Source organism: Manduca sexta, chromosome 19 (genome assembly GCF_014839805.1).
Source record: "Manduca sexta isolate Smith_Timp_Sample1 chromosome 19, JHU_Msex_v1.0, whole genome shotgun sequence".
NCBI classification, from domain to species: Eukaryota; Metazoa; Arthropoda; class Insecta; order Lepidoptera; family Sphingidae; genus Manduca; species Manduca sexta.
Window position 1 is genome coordinate 14,320,178 of NC_051133.1, and position 19,616 is coordinate 14,339,793.

Consider the following 19,616-nt stretch of genomic DNA (forward strand, 5'->3'; position numbering starts at 1 on the left):
AAAACTGTTGTTTTCGCGTTTGGTAATCTAAAATTTTCTAATAAAGACAGCTAGCTACAATTAATGCCGTCCTAACGGACAGTTAGTCCGTTGTTGAATAACAAACAACTCTCTGATGAGCTATTAATGGCGTCTAACGATCAATCCGCCTATAACCATTAGTTACAACTCGCTGTGCAATTGGCAACTGCAGAATGCTCAATGATATATGCGCTGTTAAATTATTGGCACGAAAGTTGTTCCAGTACTTTTGTATACATAATTGATTTCTTAATGAAATGGCAACACTGACCATACTATAATAGGTAAAGATAATATTTTAAGTTATGCAGTGAAAAATAATTGAGTCTATTGTCACGGTCATAATGTTTTTTTTTTAATTGTTTAAACCAGTACAAGAACGCTTTAGTTACTAATACAGTGAGAAAGAAAGTCGGAATTAAGATACTATTCCAAGTTTTTACGACATACAATTCGGTATGTAAATTGAATAACACGTAACTTACTCCGAAAAGTACAGATTTATTCGTTAGTACCGTCACTAAAACTATCAAATCTTACAATAAAGTATAAACTTATTTGAACCAACAGTCCACAACACAAACACAACAACGCGACACCCATTTCTCCGCGTCAAAAACTTTTGCAAGTTCAAAAAATATTGCAACACCCGCAATGAAACAACACAAATGAAAAGAGAGATAGATAATAGCCCATCTACAGTTTGCGGGAGCGTGGGGCCTGGTTTACGAGCGGCTGTAAATCACGCGAGTTGGTATCGAGCGTCCAGAATACGCCCGCGGGCCGCCGCGCTTCTTAATAATTCATGTGTTGGCCTTTATACACCGTTGGCTTATTGCTGACGTGCAACTGTTTGTTGAGCATGCCGCGTATAGTCTGTAGGAGGTATCGGAAGATGCTTTGGAGTAGTCGTGCAGGTGTCTATTGGTCTCATGCCTGACTGAAGGCGAGATTAGCTTTTCTTTGTATATGACTTGTTCGGGAAGAGTGCCTTAATGTTATACGCATGTTGAAAATGTTGAAAACTTGGAACATGTTTGTATGCAATAGTTTCCGTCCCTAGATATAGCATAGCAAATTTTAACTACGTTACAATACAAGCGGTAGTTTAATCAAAATATTTGATTTAGAACACCAATTTGATTTTCAGAAATCTGGATAATTTCGGTCCTAACGCCCAAAAGACTACGGAGTCACGTGCAAATACCAGTTAATATAAAAATTTGTTTTCCAATAGTAAAAGGTTGGAAATTCGCGTAAAACAACTTGTGTCAACGGTCCGTTCCCTTTGTGCGCGGCCCGCGGTACCGTGAAACTTTCAGAATTACATTTCAGCGACATTGCTTCTGTTCCGCTGCGGGCGATGGAGGCTTTTTTTAAGGTTCCTGTTGATGAGTTTCAGTTGACATAGTAGGATATGTCGATTGTGTGAATTGCATTTTCAGCTCAATTTGAAATGCTGGCATTGAGGTCAAATATGGGGCTAATTTCGGCTTTAACAACCGAATAAAATGAATCACTAAAAACAAAAAGACCACTGCTAATTCTAGGCTTTACCACAGGTTACCAAACCAACCTATTGAAAGCTCTATGTATACAGCGACCCTGCAATCTTAATTTCCTTAAGACTATCAGAATTCGAATTCCTTTAATCGTTTTTTTTTTCTAATTAAAAACATTTTGTTGTTCAGTGACGGAAAACCTTTGAACCAGAAGCAAGTTAATTTGTTATCCAATAATTACTTGGCAATATTGAAATAACTAAAATATTAGAAGAAGAGCTTTTGGTAGCATTATTGCTGTTAATGTTTATGCTAGTAATATCGCTTATTATAAAGCGTGCGGCATACTCGATCGCATTCTTTAATATTAATAAGCGCGCAGATGACTTAAAGCCATCATCATCATTTCAGCCGGGAATCGTCCAATGCTGGACATAGGCCTCCTCCATACCGCGCCATAGAGACCGGTTCTGGGCCGCCCTCATCCATCGGACTCCGGCGACCCTCACCAGGTCGTTGGTCCATCTCGTGGGGAGCCTGCCTACGCTGCGTCTTCCGGTTCCAGGTTGCCACTCCAGATCTTTTCCGCCTCAACTTGAAGCTTTGAATTTCATCATTTATTGTACCTATACACGTACACATCCCAATTAATTCGCTATACGTAACCGAATGCGGTGACATTTTTCCAAAGCATAGATTTCATTAGGCCGGACGTCTCCTGTTATTTATTAGTGTGGGGGTCATCGGCTCCCGACGATCACGCCCGACCGTGGGACGGACTCGGGTTTCTTTGGTGGGGCAAACATGAACATTGGACAGGTGATGTCGAATTTGTAACTAACTAATATATATGTATGTCTTTTCCAAAACTTTGGTAAACGGGCTCTTTATCTAAATAACTGACTATTACATTACTAAAGAGCGGCGATGGCCTAGTAGGGTGTGGAACGGACTGGCGAGACGAATGTCCGCAGGTTCGAATCCCAATAGAAAATAAAAAAATGTGAATGACATTACTATTGATAAGTGCAACGCTTGAATGTCATTTTCATTCATAACCTTAGCGTTTACGATTGCAGAAAGGTATCTTGGTTAGTGCCATTATGGAATCTATCCCATTTGCTTACGTTAGATTTTTAGTTTCATAATGCCCAGTAAATACAGACTAAATTGTTCTAACTGGACCATTATCCACACTGGTGCTTCGAATAGACAATGCCCTAGCACAGCCGGGCTACCGACAGTATACTTGTTTTAATCAACCAAATATACTGAATGTGGTCACATTTTTACACGGACGTAAGTTTAATTAGTGTGGGCGGCTGTTATTTATCGGGTGCTGGGGTCAGCAGTTACTGTTGCCGAGATCCACTTGGCACGCCCATACCGCGTACTACGGGATGAGGGGGCGGATTCGGGATGCGTGATGGGGGTTAAATAATTGGATATGTTAGATGATAAGTAGGTATTGAATATTGTGTTGTCTAATATTAGTTTTTCTGGTGTAGGGCATTGGTTATTGTGTTTTCGTGCGTATTGATTTTTTTAAAAGTATAGTAAGGGCTGGTCGATGTGTTTGGAAATGAAGATTCTTTGTAGGTAGAAACCACTATACTAATTATTTCTACGGCTAAATAAAGCAAAAGACTAATAAGCCTGCTTAATGAGTTATTTACATTAAATCCAATATGTCAGTATAAAAATGAGAGTGCTATATCTTGTGCTTTGTGAGTATATTTTCGACTAATCTTACTTGTTGATGGGTAGTTGAAGTTCAATCGAGCAATACGTTCTCTTATTATTTATATAAAAAAATCACTACAAATAATATAATCGTTGTGTAACCTGCATTAACAAAACACATCTATTTACCATTATTTGCGAACAACAAATGACATTTCAGACTGAATTAGTGGGTTTATGGTCATGCAAAACCCCGACTTAATCCGCGCCTGTCGGTTAGGTTAATTATGGAAGTGATTAGTACAAGCCGTTCGGATCAGACGAGGGACTAGATGGGGGGTCACAGGGGCAGGGAGGGATTTTATTAATTGCCGCTGTGTGTTCCTGCGAATACGCATTTGTACCCCATTTGTTAGCGAGGGTTTTTGTTCGCACCTCATTTTTACGTCAATCCTTATTGCCTAGGCATAAGCTGATCTATTTTTACACCTATTTCTTATTCTTCTTATGTTATTAGATTTTTGCCAATTAATCTAGATTCATCAGCTTTCACAATATGACACGGTTCTAAGTTCGGCGAAATAAGGATGCTGTAGATGCGCTTCTGCCTAACCCTTCGAGGATAAAGGCTTATGTAAGTAGGTATTTATTTTTAGGCAACACTTTTTTTGCCAGTTTGTTCGATTCTGGCATATTCTCTCACTTTCTCCACCTTTATTAATCTTTCCATGCTTTATCGCCCGTCCAGGATACTTTTGATTTGGCCTGGCATCTGATCAGCCCTGTATTATATACTGCTTCACTACTGGGCACGGGCGTCCTCTAATGAGAGGGATTAGGACTAAGAAGTCCACCATCCCAGCCTAGTGCGGATTGGTCGCCTTCACACACCCTCAAAATTCTTATACAGACCTTCTAATGTTGCAGGTTTCCACACGATGTTTTCATTCACCGTTAAAACAAGCGATAATTCACATAGAATACACATAATTTTAGAAAAGTTAGAGGTGTTTGGCCATATGATTTGAACTTGCGGACATTCCTCGCGACAGTCCGTTCTACACCCAACAAGGCTATCGCCGCTTATATCTGTTACTTCACAAATTACATCATAAATAAATAAAAGTTATTATACCCAAACACATTTCTTAACGAAAAATTATATGCCAAGAATTCGCAGCGAGACATCGAAAAAACTACGGCTTAATAAAAAACTTGTCACTTTTATTAGACGTCGTGCAATACTGAGCACTGTTTAAATATTCAGAGGTGAAATTGTGTTGGAAGCGTCGTGCTAAGATATGAAAGAAGAGACGTAAAAGTATTTTAACAGTTGTATAGCGACTCTTTTGTTGGTTGGGAAAAATTGTGTTTGAACTATTACTTATGTAAGGGCAGGGCGCGTCTGCGTCTATGCTTATAAGTACATTATAGTCCATGTAGTGTTTACGTTAAGACAATGCGTATTACTATATAAACCAATTGATTGATGTGAAAATACTGCGAAGACTAGGGTCGAGATCGTTCATTCGACACTGCGTCGTTTGTTTGAATTCTATAGACAATCGAATACGGTTAAACGAGAAACACGTGCAATCGCGATACAATTTATATGAACCTAACTTTTATTAGCTATTAGTTATATCAAGAAAACTGAACTTCAACGTCTTAGGGTATATGAGTAGGTATATACATCATGAAAAAATGTCTGTCAAACCGTCCTGGCACAAAGCGCAAGACTATATAGATCGAGATCCCAAGGCCGTCAGATTTCATTAATTTTCTGGCATTTTTTTTGGACCTTTAATGCGTTCGGCGAAAGTTTTCGGCGACGGGAAGGGTCTGCCAGTATCGATTATTAATTTTAAATAATATTCCCCTAAGTCATATGTAAAAAGGTAGTCTGTAAAATTTCATGTAGCGATAATACTGCCAGATATGCTTTAGTGTTTTTATATTGAGATTTATTTTATGTTAACATATGATGAACAATAAAGTGTTAATATATAAGTAAGTAACCAAAACTGAGGCTTTAAGAAAAGTGAGTGATACTTTTAGGTTATATAAGCAACTCATACTTGTAGATAGGTCGTCGACAAAACCTAGCATATGTACTAACACTATTGTATCCTACACGAAATAAATAAGTTCTCACGGCCTCGGGATCCCGGACTATGTTCTACCTATCATGCTCGAATTCCCAAAATAGTTTTCATATACGAAATGAACTCGTAATATACATGAATATACGGCATATTTTAGTAATATTTGTCTTTCCACTACTAAGATGTTAACTTAGTTAATAAACTCGTGAATAATTAACGTACAAGTTTACGCTTTGGAGTACTGGATTAATCTATTTTTAGCGTATGGAATATCAGAGGAACTTCCTATGAGATTATATTAGGAATATATTAATATAGACTAGCAATGAGTTGTGGTTTCGTCTGTACTTTCCAGAAAGAAAGTAACTGTTGTATTTTGCTTGTAATTAATTAATACAGCTATTTTATGTAGCACGGTTTTATTTTATATTTTTTATTGACAGACGTCTAAGAAAATATCTAAAAATTACCATAGAGTTCTAAGGCATGAAGTTCTAATGTAATATATAACAGTAACTTATATCTGCTTTGAGATTATATTAGATTCTAGCTGGATACCTCGGCATATCTAATAGCACTAAGATTCCCGCGAAAAACACTTTCCTGACCTGGGCATCGAACCTAAGACTTTATAGCACTTATACCGCAATACTACGCCACTGAAGCACATCCGCGAGCACATGTATAAAAAGTAACTAACAAACGAAGGGGAAGTTGCGGATTGCGTCTCGAACGTTCCTGTTTCGGGACGTATTTAAGGAATATACACTAACCTCCTTCTTCATAGACGTTATTTGTCTAAGGACGGAGCATAGCTGTGATAAAAAGTCTGTTTCTCAGTGCTGACGGCTTAGCAGCCTTCGCAGTGCGTAGACATAGGGCCGTTGTGATTGACTAATATTGAGATACAACTTGAATCTAATTGGCTGTCAGATAAACAAAGCTAAATAAACAGCAAGCTGTCAGATAAACAGAGCTGAGAAACAGACTTGTTATCACAGGAATGTTCCATCCTTAGATTAATAACCTCTATGAATAAGGGTGTAGGAGTTCACAACATCGCCCGTGTCCACTCTTTTTTTAATATAACCCCTTTTGTGTACTTTTTCGTGCAAAATTAATCAAAATGTCGTTTTGTATTATATATAACGCTACTAATTGTTGCTTAACACCAGGGGCCTTATTCTCTATCTCGCACGTTATTATAACAGTGCGTAACAAGCACGTAACACAACGCATCATGTTTAGGACTATAGAAATTTGGCTTACAGAATACCATTCCACGCACATTTCTCGAAGATAACATGACACGGCCGCGTTACGCGTTTACACTATCATACAGAATAAGGGCCCTGCAGTGCTAAGTGTAACGCGTAGGTGCAGAAATAAAACTCATACCACGTAATATACCTGGGTTTATTATCTTTCTACTTCTATCTGCAGCGGCCCTAACCGCACATAGTTTTCATATCTATGAGTTTCTATAAAATATTTTCGTATCATCAAAAATTACAAGAATCGAACTCAGATCTCCTCTTTAGTACAGTGCACGCATTTAACAATATTAGCACAAATTCGCAAAGCAATAATTCATCCACTAAGCCGTTAATAAACACGTTGAACATCCAGTTCCCATGTTTTGTGCTTTAATACAATATTGACCATTGTATTTTCGATGACTGTTTTATATTGATACCCGGCAATGTTGCAAGCAGCGCGCAACATGTTTGGGATCGTAACTTCTTAACATAATATGAAATATTTACTGGCTCCGTGACGTATTTACGTAGATGTAAAAGTCTCAGGTTCGAATCACGCCTAAGTCATGCAAACTATTAGGTTTTCTGCTCAGTATCCTAGGGTATAGAATTTGTGCTTAGTATGATAGGCTATCACATAATGGAATGGAAAACACACTGCAGAAAGTAGGTTCACTAGTTGCGTCTTTGCCTACCCTTTTGTGACTAATAGGCGTGTGTATAATGCAAACTACCCTCATCTCTAATAAAAGTGTATGATCGTAATGTAAATGACATAACATAGATGGCGTGACAGTATCGCATGTTGGCAGCGTGTACGTTAACGGGCTGGGTTTGATGAATGTGGTAAGTTTATCGTGCTTGGAATGTAGTTTCTATGTCTCTGACATTAACGTCCTGTTTAATCAGCATAATTTCCTAGATTATCGACGGTTAAATAGCTAACACCTCTCAATTGAATATATTTAATCTATCTATACATAATATAAAACAAAGTCCCCAAAAGCTGTCTGTATGTGATCGATTTTCTCAAATCTACTAAACGGATTATTATACAGGTTTTACTAAACGATAGTGCAATTCTTGAGGAAGGTTTAAGTTAATAGTATATTACGGTTTCATGTAAATTGACAGAAATATAACAATTAATGTTGAAGAAGTCGCGTGGCTGTAAAAAATCTCGTGGGTCGGGATTTACGCGGGAACTATAATATGTTCTAAATTTAAACTCGCACTGCCTTTTCCAACTGACCTTTTTCGTGTGTTTGGTATATATAACCGATAGATGGCGTTGTACGAGTTTTTGATTGGCGCGGATAGTTCACTTGATTGCTGTTCCGTACAAAAGGAAGGTATTCAGCTGCGCACGAACGAGGCTCCGCAGATTGCCGCGAGTATTGAGTGGCAGATAACTGTGTTTGGTTTGTATCGAATACGTATTTTTAAGCAGTGACTATATTTGGTAGACTTATACATTTATGTGCCGATTAGCTTACGAAGAATTTGTGAAAAGACCCTAACATTAGTTCCGAAAGCAGTTCCCATCAGAGAAGAACGGGCGATAACTCTACTATTGCTCTTTTCAAAAGCAATTCAAGGTTTAAAGTAACATACACTGCATAAAAATAATTTAAATGTTATTGCATTCTGTTTGAGTAATCGTGATGATTAACATCCTGTGACTTGGTAGCATCGTTATTCGGTTGTTAAATATATGAAGAAACGTCAAAAGTAAGTTAATTTGCAAACATGCGAAGGTTCGTGTAACTTCGGTAGCACTTAACAAACATAACGTTTACAGCCGTATTACGTTATAAAAACTAGGTTTTACTGTGATTTCACTAAATTTTTAATATTAGATTTAGAATTAGGAATGAGTTATAACTTTAAATAAATGCACGATGGTCAGACTTTGGGTTACGGGCAGAAAAATAGAGCTTAAAAGATAACTATATAAAATATAATTTACTCCACTATGGCATAAGGCGATAGTCTAGTTGGGTGTGGAACGGACTGCAGATACGAATGTCCCCAGGTTCAAATCCTAAGGGCACACACCTCTGAATTTTTCAAAATTATGTATATTTTTTGTGAATTATCTCTTGCTTTACCGATGAAGGAAGCGTCGTGAGGAAATGTCCATACCTGTATAGTTATTTATATGAATTTTGAGGTGGTGGTAGTAGTGGTGGTAACGTGGTGGACTAAAGCCTATTCCCTCTCAGTAGTGGAGGAGGCCCGTGCCCAGCAGTGGGACAGTATATAATACACGGCTGATATTATTATTTATATTTATTATTATACTGTCGAGTATAAAAATATCAGGGTTGTTACCGACGGCGTATTGTTCACCTATACCTGAAGAAGTGGGGATAGAAAAAGGATATGTTAGGCTTTCAGATATGGAATTAATTGAACTGATGTCAGCTAGTTTACATTGCTTTTTGCAAGAAATTACTAGTAATTACGAATCGATGCAGTGCTGTTAACAAGTCCACGTGTCTTTTGTCTATGTATTATTTTAAAGCTCATCTAATTACAAACAACCAACACGTCACAACTAGACCAAGTGAAAATCATATTCCATATACAAAGCCTCATCAATAAATAAACCGAAGTGTCAGAGGGCGTACCTCGGCCGGCAGAGGCGGGTGGGAAGCGCTAAGTTTTCCGATTAGCACCCCCGAGCCCCCCAAAACAGGTCCGCTGTAGCCCCCCCCTCGGAAATTGTAAATCTGGAGCTTCGACCGTGGAATTTATTAGCCATTAAGGGCAAACGGGGAAATTGGTAATTATTTTTGTAAATACGCATAGCGATAAATAATATGTTTTTGGCAAATGCTATAGTGAGCGGAAGGATAGCTAATGTTACATGGGTTTGGTTTTATCTACACTGTATAGATATCGCTGTATAATATTATTAGTTAATTATGACACCTACTCTGTTATGTTCGTCGGTGGTTTGTGAAGTTATGTACCTGTACGTCGCCATAAAAGTCGATTAAAAAGTAATTCAGTATTTTGAATCAATTATGTACTAGTTAGCTACTAATAGAACAATAGCCAACACAATAAGTCGGATTCCCGTGATCCAAATTGTCCCAGTTCCTCACCGTAAACAAAACTCAGCCTAGTTTTACAATAAAGTCCGCTATCCAACAATGTGAATATGTTTCCACATAATATGCATACATTTACCGATAACATTATAGAAATAATTTGTAGAGTCAGCAGCAAAAACTCACCGCACACTATGTCTTTATTTCACGTCATATCTCCGTACCGTCAGCAACGGTGTCGTGTTTAATGCGACGTGTAAAACGAACGGCGCCGTAGGGGGAGGTTTGTGCGGTCAGGGAAGGAGTGCTACCATTGGTTCTAGTTTAGTGTTAGATGGTTTGTAATATCAGCCCTGTATATACTGTCCCACTGTTGGGCACGGGCCTCCACTACTACTGAGAGAGATAAGTAAGATGGTTTAATGATCGCTAAATTGTTAACGACTATTGTAAAAAAATTAAAACATAAAATAAAATAAAAATAAAAATAAAAATGCTTTATTCATCACGTAGGCGAACATAGTTGCACTTATGATAAGTCAAGGTACATGAGAATATTCAATTATTACTTAATTAGATTAGCTTATATAAACAAAGACAATAAAATAAATGAAAAATATACTTAGTAAACAAAGAAGCCAGCTCGGGCTGGCAGGGGAAGAAGAAATAAAATTATGTATGTATGTATTTTTAAATAAGCAATAAGGGAGAAACGCGTCGCGATCCTCACCGGTGAGGACAATAAAAGCCCTAACCTAGCTAACCTACCAGCCTTTCACTAACTACCTAAGCGATGACTACCCGAAGAAGAAAGGCAGAAAGAAACTCCGGGCTTTATTTTTGTCATCAATTGTCTATTCATTTATAATATTGTTATTAAATATATATATATTTTTTTAATAAGTCTTTTCTATACAAAGTCTGATTAATTATATAAGCTAATACACGCACATCACCGTAAAATTGCGGAGAAAATCCACATAAAAGTATTTAGCAATAACTAAAAACTAACGAAAAAAAAACAATAATACTAAAAAAATTATAAAAACTATGAAACAGTCAGTGTACAGCGTGCATACGCCTACATTTACAAACATAATATTTTCATTTCATATTTTGTCGCAGATCTTGGTCAATATAATTAAGATTATAAATTTTAAGGCTGGTGCAACAAAATGATCGGTCGGTCGTCTATTATACATTGATAATTCAATGAGTCAATATAAAATAAAATATGTCACATAAATTTAAAACTGTTACCCAGTATAATGTCAAAATTGTAGAAAGGTACACATGAGACGTTTATGTAGTTAATTTATAATATTGGCGTTAACATAGGGTTGGACAGGGTGTGCAGGACTGTTTTTCCAAACCGTCTGATCATCGAGGTAATCCTTTACATTATAATACCCCTTGACATTAATTCGCGCTTAACATGACACTTAAATTTGTAGCCGGGCAGATTGGTTATTTCAAGAGGGATTTTATTATAGAATTTGATACAATTCGCTAGATAAGATTTATTTGTTTTACAGAGCCGGAAATTTGGAACAACTAGTTTATTCTTATTTCTAGTGTTCAAACAGTGCAAGTCACTGTTTTTCATAAAAGTACCTAGGTTCTTACGGACATACATAATATTTTGAAAAATGTATTCAGCTGGCAAAGTCAGTATATTCACCTCCTTAAACAGTTCTCTAAGGGAATCGCGAGACCGAAGGTTATAAATTGCACGAATCGCTCTTTTCTGTAAAATAAAAATGGTCTGCAGATCTACTGCAGTACCCCACAGAAGAATGCAATAAGACATAATGCTGTGGAAGTAAGCGAAATATACTAACCTTGCCGTAGCCACATCAGTTAAATATCTGATCTTCCTAATAGCAAAGACTGCAGAACTCAATTTACTCGAAATTCTTTTGAATGTGGGGTCCCCATTGTAATTTCCTATCGATAGAAACCCCAAGGAAGACTGTAGAGGGTACTAATTCTAGTTTATTCCCGTCTAAATCAATATCAGTTCCATTAATCTTGTTCAGTAACGAGAATCGAACACATTTAGTTTTTGCTGCATTTAATAGAAGATTATTGGCAGAAAACCAGTCAGAAATCAATTTAAATACTTTATTTGGCTCTACAAAATTTCCTTCCCTTCTATTTAGTTTAAATATTAGTGAAGTGTCGTCAGCGAATAATACAACTTCAGCCATTTTGTTAATAATGTACGGTAGATCATTAATATAAACTAAAAACAGAAATGGTCCCAAAATTGAACCCTGGGGACCCCAATCCCAACTGTGGACCCTGCAGAGGAAACGTTGTTGATAAAAACTTTTGTTTCCGACCCGATAAATATGAAGATATTAGTTTAAGCCCCACTCCCTGATGCCGTAATAGTGGAGCTTTAAAATGAGGGTTCCATGATCAACGCAATCGAACGCCTTGGAAAGATCACAAAATACCCCTAAAGCATCCTGCGATCCCTCCCAGGCATCCAACACAGCTTTAACTAATGCACGTCCTGCATCTTGCGTGGACCTACCCTTTGTAAAACCGAATTGCCTGTCATGTAGAATCTCATTTTTATTAAAGAACACCAGCATTTGATTAAGCATTAACTTTTCGAATATTTTACTTAAAGCTGGTAAAATAGAAATAGGCCTATAATTGGAGGGGGGTGTTGGAGCAACCAGTTTTAAAATTGGTACTACTTTACTTATCTTCATAAGATCAGGGAATATGCCGTCTCTTATGCAGCAATTAAAAATATCAGAAAGGATTGGGGCGATGCTAACTATCACTGACTGCAACGCTTTAACAGACAAACCCCAAAGATCTTCAGTACTCTTCATGTTTAAGCTCCTGAATACTTTTATAACATCATAATGAGTAACACATTCAAATTCGAAATTTGGAATTGATAAATCTAAATATTGTTTTAAGAATGACTCAGCTGCCTCTGGTGAGGATGGCAGACATTTTGTCGTCTCAAATGGTATGTTATTGAAAAACTTTTCGAAGTAATTAGCCACAGAATTATTGTCTGAAACTAGTTCGTCATTAATGTTTAATACAATCTTGTCATTACACTTAGTTTTGCCAGTTTCAGTATTAATTATTCTCCAAGTTGTTTTAATTTTATTATCCGATTTTTTTATATTTCTACTAATATAAGCAGCTTTGGCATACCTACATACACTTTTAAAAATTTTAGAGTATGTTCTTACATAATTAGTAAATTTGACATCAGGTGTAAAGGACCTTCTGTCATATAATTCGTATAGAACATCTCTACTACGCCTAATACCTTTGGTTGCCCAAGCACTGAAAGATATTTTATTTTTTAGTGTTACTGATTTTACACTACATGTTTTATTGAATACATTTGTCACACTATTTAATAATGTTTCAAACATATTATTTGGGTTGTCCGAGTCGCAAGTCAGCATAGGCAGCACGGAATTAAGTTTTGTGCTAAATTTCTGCAAATTACGTAGGGATAGTGGTCTAAATTTAATAATGTTTTTACTTCTTTGTTTTACACAATTAAGTTTGACCATTTGACAAGTATGGTCTGAGCGAACACCGGTTAATAATTCTTTATAGTCAATTTTAAAATTTGAGATAACATTATCAATACACGTGGCCGAAGTTGTAGTTAGTCTAGTTGGCTCGAGAAAGTGACAGTTAAGATTAAAACATGGTTGATTGATTCATTATAATTATGCATATCAGTTTCGTATGCAGTAGGTGCATCCTCAATAGCTCTGATGACAATCGTTTGAAGCAGTCTCCCATTACAAATTAATCTAATGGACTCACTATTTCGAGTCAGGGAAAAAGAGTATATAATTATTCTTCTCCATAATAATTGCTGTAATAAAGAAAGCTGACTTCATATCATAACATATTGCTGTACATTATCGTTTGGCACAAACCGGAGACACCTAATCGACGCCATTAATTCGAACAAAACGAGAAAATAACAAAAACTAGCAACTTGCGTTCATTATTTAAAGCCCAGACATCTCGTTCAGTCTATATTGCATATTTCCTAGAAACATTTTTCCCATATTTTCTTTGACAAATTGTCGAATAAATCACTTTGGTTACGACATTCGAGAATCAGTAGTAGGGGTACGGTAAACAATGCCGCGGTGACGAATGCGCGCTGTGTCGGTGTCCGGTCATCGGTCACCACCGTCCGGCTATCCGGCCGCCGGACCGTCCGGTTGTCCGGCTCTCCGTCCGTACCATTATGGAACGCGATACGGGCTGATTTGTAAGATCTGTCTTGTGTGACGTATAGTGAATGATTATCAAGATGTGAGGGATTGGGTGTGATATTAATAGGCTTATTGAAATAAGATATTTATCGGCTTTGTGGCGTGTTGGATGTCAATCGGGAGATTTTGCAATCGAATTGCAGGATATTTAAATATTATGCGAATAAAAATGTATAAGTTTATTCGATTTAGTGATAGGCTCACTTTCATCACATTATGGAATCGGGAACATATAGGTTGTCGTTGCGTTTCTGGATAGCCCTTTGTGGATGAAGCGTGAATTTATGTCGTGTTACATTTACAAACAGTTTTTGAAGTCGTTTAAAAGTTTATCCTATTGTGTTATCCGTTAACTTTGATTTTTCCTTTCTTATCTTCAATACTATGGTAAAAAAACTGTATCTAACAAATAGCGGCTTTAAAGCCTTTAAACAATAGTTTATATGTGTAAGTCAATAGTTTCCGAAATACGTGACTGGAATTGCTTTGTTAGAACAAAATAATAAAATATATTACACGTCCACACCATATACGTGAAAATGAAATTTCATCTCGCGCACAATATTTTCCAATCAAAAATGTACGCACAAAAAAAAAAACTATCCATCCTCAATTTCGAAATTCACATAGCTTTCGTTAATAAAGCGCAAAACGGAAGCCCTACCGAAGCTTTCACTTCCACGAAACGAAATAATATTTCAAACGTAACATACAAAAAGAAAATCACACCGAAAAGTAATCCCTAGACATGTTAAAAATTTCGGCGCAAAATATAAAAATCGCCAGGTACACTCGCTCTTCCTGAAATGTTGCTGAAAATAACGAACTGAAAAGAGAGATTGAAAACTACACCTTAGCAACGAAAGTAATTAACGCTGAAATAAAAATTGAGTGAACCAAAGTCTGGAGGTAAGTGGGAATGTTATGAAGGAATTAAGATCAAAGGTATTAAGAGACAAAGTTAAATTATAAAATTAAATGTTACATGTTATTTATATTTACAGTGTCTGACTGCATCGGTGGCGTAGTTGCACATACACGGTATGCGTGCGACTACCGCGCTGATGTCCTGGGTTCGAATTTAGGGTCGGGACAAAAAAAATTGTGAGTTTTTCATTTGGGTTATTCAGTCACGGCTCGGAGTCGTGGAGTTGGCGGTGTGATACCTCCGTGCCTCGGAAAGCATGTAAAGCCATTGGTCCTGCGCCTGATCTCTCTCCGGTCATGTTGTTGTCTCACCGGACTATGAGAGTGACGGAACAGAGAGTGCACCTGTGTATTGCGCACGCACTTGTGCACTATAATATATCCTGCGTACCTAGTTGATCTCCGTTGAGATTTGTCGCCGTGGCCGAAATTCGGTTAGGAAGGAATCATCAATCATTTCGAATTATATTCACAGTGAGAGATTACCTAGAGTCGATTTTCTTTTAGATGTATTTACCCAACTGTCTCAGAAGGAGAGTTATGCTTTTTTTACGTCATTTACGGTGTAATGAGCTCTGGAGAAAGCTAATTTTCTAAACAATGTTAGAGCAATATGAAAGTAGTACATAGTATATTAATGCTGGTAAAGCTGTTAAAATTATATTTTTATTTTATTGTTTATTTATTCATATTGTAATTACAATAACTGAATATAATATACATGAAGCATAGAGGTTTATATTTATACTATATAGTTTACAATTTACGTCACATAAATTAAATGATAGGTAAGTAATATTATTTTACGGGGAGTCTAGGCAAACGAAAGACAATATTGTTTCGTTAGTTTCCAAATAACTACTTATTTGTTTGTTTTTTATATATTATACGGTGTGATATTATCGCGTATCTTCATTTACCACATTGCAGTTAAAGTAATTATGATTACGAAACATTATGGAATCTAATATTTCAAACAAAAGAAGTGTACATAGGTTTATCCCAATAATCCAAAGTTAGGGATTTTATTGGTTAGTCGTGTGACTTTTCTAACCTAAATATATTCCTCTTGGCATATCCTCTACCACGAAAAAACTGTAACACAATCCACTTTAAGAAACATATAAACTTCCAGTAAAAATCTACAGTAAGCCCAGCACCCAGGGGGATCCTTCCGAGACCGGGCGTGGGAGGGGGGGCACCGGAAGCTGTGGCCCGGAAACGGCGGCTGGCGGAAGCGCGCGAACCCTTTGGCCCGCCCTTTGTTTACAGAGCTCTCTCACAACTATTACAGAGGGACATTAATAAACAGACACCGGCCCTAAAGCCCATTTGATAATGAAAAAAGTTCAAAGACGTTTTTAGGAACGTGTTTTTGAATTGTCCACGACATGTTCTGAGTCAGGAAAGGGTAAATTTCCGTGATTTAAAAATCTTGTTCTTTGATTTCGTATTTTAATTGCTTAAGGCAATTATCTATACTATGACTTATGTTTAAAAATAAATTATTGCTTTTGAATCATTGAAACACTTCGTGTACACACACCCTTAAAGCTAACGTATACTGACCTTTATAAACCTTTTTGCTTTTGTTAATAATCCTAAGGTGGTGTGTCTTGATGCCTCCGGTCCTAATGGCACCATTTCTTTTAACTTCTCTAAGCAGTTCCTAAGGTGCGCCCTCCTGTAACAACAAAAAAAAAACATTGTAAGCTAAATGCAAACTTAAATGTATAAAAACGTAAACACTCTCCATGATATCATTGTAGTGTTATATCTTGTTTATTTCATAACACCTCAAACGATAATCCAAGAGGTTCGGTGTCAGAATCCATAAAAAGAAAATTTATCACAATACTAATAAAACTTACGAGGTAGAAAAGTGTATATTACACACAATGTGCGCGTGCGTGCACTAATTTATTTACATTACCACGTGTTATCGAGTTGGAAGCATTTCGTGTGAACACAGCGCTCCATAAACATAATTATCTCATATTTTTATGAACGTAACATTACTGCTTACCTCCTCCCTCCCTTCTTCCCATGCACCCCCCTTCCCAATTATACGGCGTGACAGTGGACAGAGAGCGTTGTGAATAATGGTCACTTATAATAATAACCACGTTATTGTCACCAATGTGTTTCGGGTTTTTTCTAACTTAATGTTGGCGAGTGAGGGTGGTAGTGGAATTTGGCTCGGTTAATAATATAATAATAATATCAGCCCTGTATTATATACTTGCCTGCTGCTGAGCACGGGCCTTCTCTACTACTGAGAGGGATTAGGCCTTAGTTCACCACGCTGGCCTAGTGCGGATTGGTAGACTTCACACGCCTTCGAAATTCCTATAGGGAACTTCTCAGGTATGCAGGTTTCCTCACGATGTTTTCCTTCACCGTTAAAGCAAGCGATAATTCACAAAGAATACACACATAATTTTTTTTTAGAAAAATCAGAGGTGTGTGCCCTTGGGATTTGAACCTGCGGACATTCGTCTCGTCAGTCCGTTCCACAACCAACTAGGCTATCGCCGCTTTTTTTTGGCTCGGTTGTTACTTCATAATTGTGTACGTTGGAGGTATTTTGTTTAGGCTTAATTCGCGGGTCGCTTTGATTGTGCCCTTTTAGTATTGAACAGTATGAAGTAGTGACGAAAGGTGAAATTTTCTGAAAGGGAATCCGACACAACATATAGATACTAATACGTATAAATACGGTCTGCAAATCATTCTAATGATAATTAGATTCTACATAAAGGAAAGCCCGCAGGGTTATATTGACCATTTGCCACTGATCCATACCAGAAAATAAATAAAAAAAAAACAGAAAACTAAAATCGGGATTTTTGGCGAAATTCTTTGTTATCTATGGATGATTTTTGCCACAATGTTACCAGAGATAGATCGCTTGTTTAGTGTTTATTACCATGGCGATAAGCACTTCGATCCTTATTGTCATAAATAAATGCAGTTCATTTTAATAAGGACCGTTTAAATAATGACAGTCCCTGCGCAAAGTATTGAATCTGCAAAATGCAATTATGCAGATTCAATACTATACGTAGGGACCGTCGAGATATTAACAGCCCGATGACTGAGTTAAAATTACCCTATATAAGTAACTTCACTTCGTTGTAAACAGGCGATTAATTGATGTATGACTGATAAATGATACGAGGATGAAGTTACTTGCCTGATGGTAAACGCTTAAATGTCATTTTGCTGGTGGTAGGATATATTTTGTTTTTGCCTGGATAGCGACCACCGTACACAAGTTGTTAAAACCCGCCATAGTGGCCCACGTAAGTGTAACGCGTCAGGGATCACTCTGTATATATCCGATTCCATCAGGCCGGCATAATTGTGTCGACTGCCGAGGGGTACTTTCGTCAGTCGACATTCTATTAGACCCCACTCCACTTACCATAATAAAGTAACAAATAAATAAACTGAAATTTTAAGTTTATTTTGTATTGCATTCGTCATCCTTAGCAATTAGATGAAGTCTTAAGAACACTATTTGTAAATTACGATGCTGTTCAAACAGTGCTTACAGAAATAAACAAAGCTACACAACACGTACAACTACATCATTAACAATACAATAATAACAATAGCCGTTAATGGGAGAGTATTTATTGAACACGGCCTCAGGTGAATCCGTGCTTCATATTCCATTTTACTTCCAAGCAGTGTCATAAATAGGTAGAATAATGCCAGGTGGAGCAATAATAAAGCCACTAAGAGCGTATTACATTACAGCAACCCGCGTTTCTGCGTTTCAGCACAAACGAAATGCACGCTCCGGCGCTATTTGCGACCGTGCGGCCACTACCATAGGTCTGGATTTAAACGTGAGAATTTTATGAGTTTTTGACAATGTTAGGCACTAGTGAGAGATTTTGATATTTCTTCTTGCTTTTTAAAGGTCCTATTAACATTGTATACGTATGTCATAGTTATGTATTTTGCCATTTTGAATGCCATTCCTTGCTTTTTATGGACCTTATTAAATGTTTTGTTTCGCTTCCTCTGACGTTAAATATGTCAACATTACAAGCCAAAATGATGTATATCTGACGCAGGCGCATACAATCTTTATTTATAATGTGCTTTGTAAAATTTCATCATGTTTTGGATGCAGAAAACCGTGTTAGATCAATCCATTTAATAGTTGAACATATTGATTTCTTATGTTAACGCGAATGTTAGACATTAAAATTAAAATATTTTTCGGATTTAATCGCGGTTTTTTATATTATTATTTCTCCCGATGTTTCGAAGACTTTGCAGCCCTCATGGTCACGGGGGGGACTTATAGTTTTAATGTTTTAGTTTTCTCCCGACGAATGTAGGTAGATACTGTAACTGACTTTGCGGGTGAACAACACCTCAGTCCACCCCGTTATCACGAAGGCTGCTAAGTCTTCGAAACATCGGAAGAAAATTAAAACATTAAAACCGCGATAAAATCGGAAAAATTGTTTAATTTTGGTTGAAAATATCTTCGCTTTAAATATATTAAAATATTAGTCGCAGAGTTGAACACATAAAATTTTGTGCTAAAAATATTTGTTATTACTTCTCTGTTGTCATTAAAGTTCAGTGACACGACATTGTCATGCAGGGAGCAATATGTCATGTAGTGGGCGGAAACTTAATTATAATGGCTGTCGAGGATATTTATGTTCTGTTTTGATAATAGACTAAGATAATATATAACGTCTAGTTTAAAATATAATGCTACTAATAGTTATTATTATAATTATTT

General features: G+C 36.9%; 1 protein-coding gene across 2 annotated transcripts in view; it reads right to left on the reverse strand.

Annotated features, from left to right (window-relative positions):
• LOC115442047 (max dimerization protein 1) overlaps positions 1-19,616 on the reverse strand; it is a 322,842-nt gene that overhangs the window by 54,345 nt on the left and 248,881 nt on the right. For both annotated transcript variants that reach the window (XM_037440443.1, XM_037440442.1), the window contains exon 4: positions 16,412-16,526. In XM_037440443.1, coding sequence (XP_037296340.1) covers positions 16,412-16,526 — 115 coding nt within the window. The remainder of the gene's footprint in view (positions 1-16,411; positions 16,527-19,616) is intronic.